Here is a 2,320-nt window from a genome sequence, read left to right on the forward strand (position 1 = left end):
GATGGGAGAAGCAGGCAGGGATGGGGCAGAGAATGCTGAGGGGTCCCATCCTGAAGCTCAGAAGTCAGACTGGTGACACCTGGGTTTTGCAGGCAGCTGCCTCAGCTGGGGACGGCTATCGTGGGAAGACATCTCCTCACACCCCCAGCGAGACCTTCTATGGCGTGACTGTCCTCAAGGCCCTCAAGGTTAGAGAGAAAGGGGCTGTGGAGACAAGGGCCGGGGGGTTGAAGGCAACCCCCAACCTGCTTGGGGCTAAGCCTATGTCCCATCTGTGCCCCACAGCTGGGCCAGGAGGGCAAGGTGCCCCTGCAGAGCGCCTACCTCTACTACAACGTGACGGAGAAGGTGCGGCACATGATGGAGTCCTACTTCCGCCTGGAGGCCCCGCTCCACTTCTCCTACTCCCACCTGGTGTGCCGCACGGCCATCGAGGGTGAGCACAACCCCAGGAGAAGCGAGTCTCCTTCAGCCTCTTGTCCTGTCTGGGTCCCCCCCAGCAGCTGGGGTGGTTGGGTCTTGGACCTTTCCTTAGAGACCTCCTTCCTGCTCCCTAACCTGCTCCTTATCCCCAAAGGAGGGTGTGGGGAGCTTGTCCCTGGGGTTTGGGAAGGTGAGCAGCAGTATTGGTTGCCTCCAGCAGGGCAAGTGCCTTCATGCCACGCTGGATTTCAGCACCCAGAGGCTTTTGGGATCGGGTGCTGGGAGAGGCTGTATCTGGAGGGCCATGGAGATGCCATGGGACAAATCAATGGAGGGTTACACCACCCAAATGGCCTCTCATGGTCCATGCACCAGCAAGTGGAAGGGTTTTAGGCTACAAGTGGCTTTCTTGTCACATCCAGGCACATAGCACTGGGGATAGACCTTGGTCCTGCAGGGACAAAGAGGTCCTGACGTGCCATGTCTTGATCCACCCTAGAGAAGCAGGAGGGCCGGAGTGACAACAGCCACGAGGTGCACGTGGACAACTGCATCCTCAACGCGGAGGCCCTGGTGTGCGTGAAGGAACCTCCAGCCTACACCTTCCGGGATTACAGGTACTGGTGTAAGCCAGAGCTTCACCACCTGAGGGCACCATGGCTTGGTGGGACCTGGGCTGGGAGGAGCAGGGTGGGAGAGCAACCCAGCCTGGGCTCTCCTGCTTCTGGCTCTTGTTGTGGAGTTGGGGGAGCCCCAGACTCACCTGGAACTGTGGTGATGGTTGTCACCTCCACTTGTCCCCTGCTTCCTTTAGTGCCATCCTCTACCTCAACGGGGACTTTGAAGGAGGAGCTTTCTATTTCACCGAGCTGGATGCCAAGACCCAGACCGTAAGTAGCTCAGCTCCTTGAGGCTCCACGTGCAGCACCAAACCCCATCCCCAGTGCCACCACAAGGGATGAAATTGGGTTGTGGGGGAACAACTCACCCCCTCGCCCTCCGGCTCTGTCCTGACCGGGGTCTCCCATCATTGCAGGCTGAGGTTCAGCCACAGTGCGGCCGCGCCGTGGGCTTCTCCTCCGGCTCTGAGAACCCCCACGGGGTGAAGGCTGTGACCAAAGGCCAGCGCTGCGCCATCGCCCTCTGGTTCACCCTGGACCCTCGGCACAGCGAGCGGGTGAGCCCCCTCCCTGGCAGTGAGTGGGTGTTTTTTGGGGGGCGATGGCCACGCTGATCCCTGTGGGTCTGCCCCACAGGAGCGCGTGCAAGCGGACGACCTGGTGAAGATGCTTTTCAGTGCGGACGAGGGGGATTTGCAGCGGGAGACAGAGACAGAGACAGAGCAGGAACCACCGACTGTTGTGACGGTGGGGAAGGATGAGCTGTGACATCCTGTGGGGAACCAGGACATCCCTGCTGGGACCAGCAACACCAGCGTCACAGCTCCAGGCTGCTCAGATGGGACACCCCTCTGTCTCCAGCCGCCGTGGGATGGAGAATTGGAGGATGCTCTGCACCACCCCTGCAGCACGCAGCATCCCTGCAGCACAGAGACTTGGGGGGGTTGACACAGGGACATGGGAGGGATGCTCTGTCAGGAATGAGGACCCGGTGCTGTGATAGCAGACCCGTGCCTTGCCACTCGGCCAAACCTGCGGCTATTTAAGTGCCTTCTGCAGAAAAATGGGTGAATAAAGGTGGGGTTTTTTCTAAGGTGTTACTTGCTGAGTGGGGGGCTGGAGGCTGTCGTGTCCATCCCCCTGCTTCGCTGTTGTCAAGTTGGGTCACAATATTTACCTGAAGGTTTTGCAGCCATGCAACCCCAGGCAAGCATTTTTTGGGGACAAGGGGGACTTTTTGAAGAGCGAGCAGGTCCCATGAGTGCTGCATCCCCTCT

General features: G+C 59.6%; 1 protein-coding gene across 1 annotated transcript in view; it reads left to right on the top strand.

Moving 5' to 3' along the window:
* Window positions 1-1,811, top strand: part of LEPRE1 (leucine proline-enriched proteoglycan (leprecan) 1) — a gene marked incomplete at its 5' end in the record, with an annotated part of 5,962 nt that extends 4,151 nt beyond the window's left edge. The window contains 6 exons of the mRNA XM_010189115.1: window positions 82-188; window positions 286-436; window positions 923-1,040; window positions 1,238-1,313; window positions 1,460-1,600; window positions 1,680-1,811. Of these exons, the coding sequence (XP_010187417.1) occupies window positions 82-188; window positions 286-436; window positions 923-1,040; window positions 1,238-1,313; window positions 1,460-1,600; window positions 1,680-1,811 (725 nt within the window). The remainder of the gene's footprint in view (window positions 1-81; window positions 189-285; window positions 437-922; window positions 1,041-1,237; window positions 1,314-1,459; window positions 1,601-1,679) is intronic.
* Window positions 1,812-2,320: the final 509 nt, after the last annotated feature.

The sequence above is a fragment of the Mesitornis unicolor genome, unplaced genomic scaffold (genome assembly GCF_000695765.1).
Source record: "Mesitornis unicolor isolate BGI_N332 unplaced genomic scaffold, ASM69576v1 scaffold10187, whole genome shotgun sequence".
NCBI classification, from domain to species: domain Eukaryota; kingdom Metazoa; phylum Chordata; class Aves; order Mesitornithiformes; family Mesitornithidae; genus Mesitornis; species Mesitornis unicolor.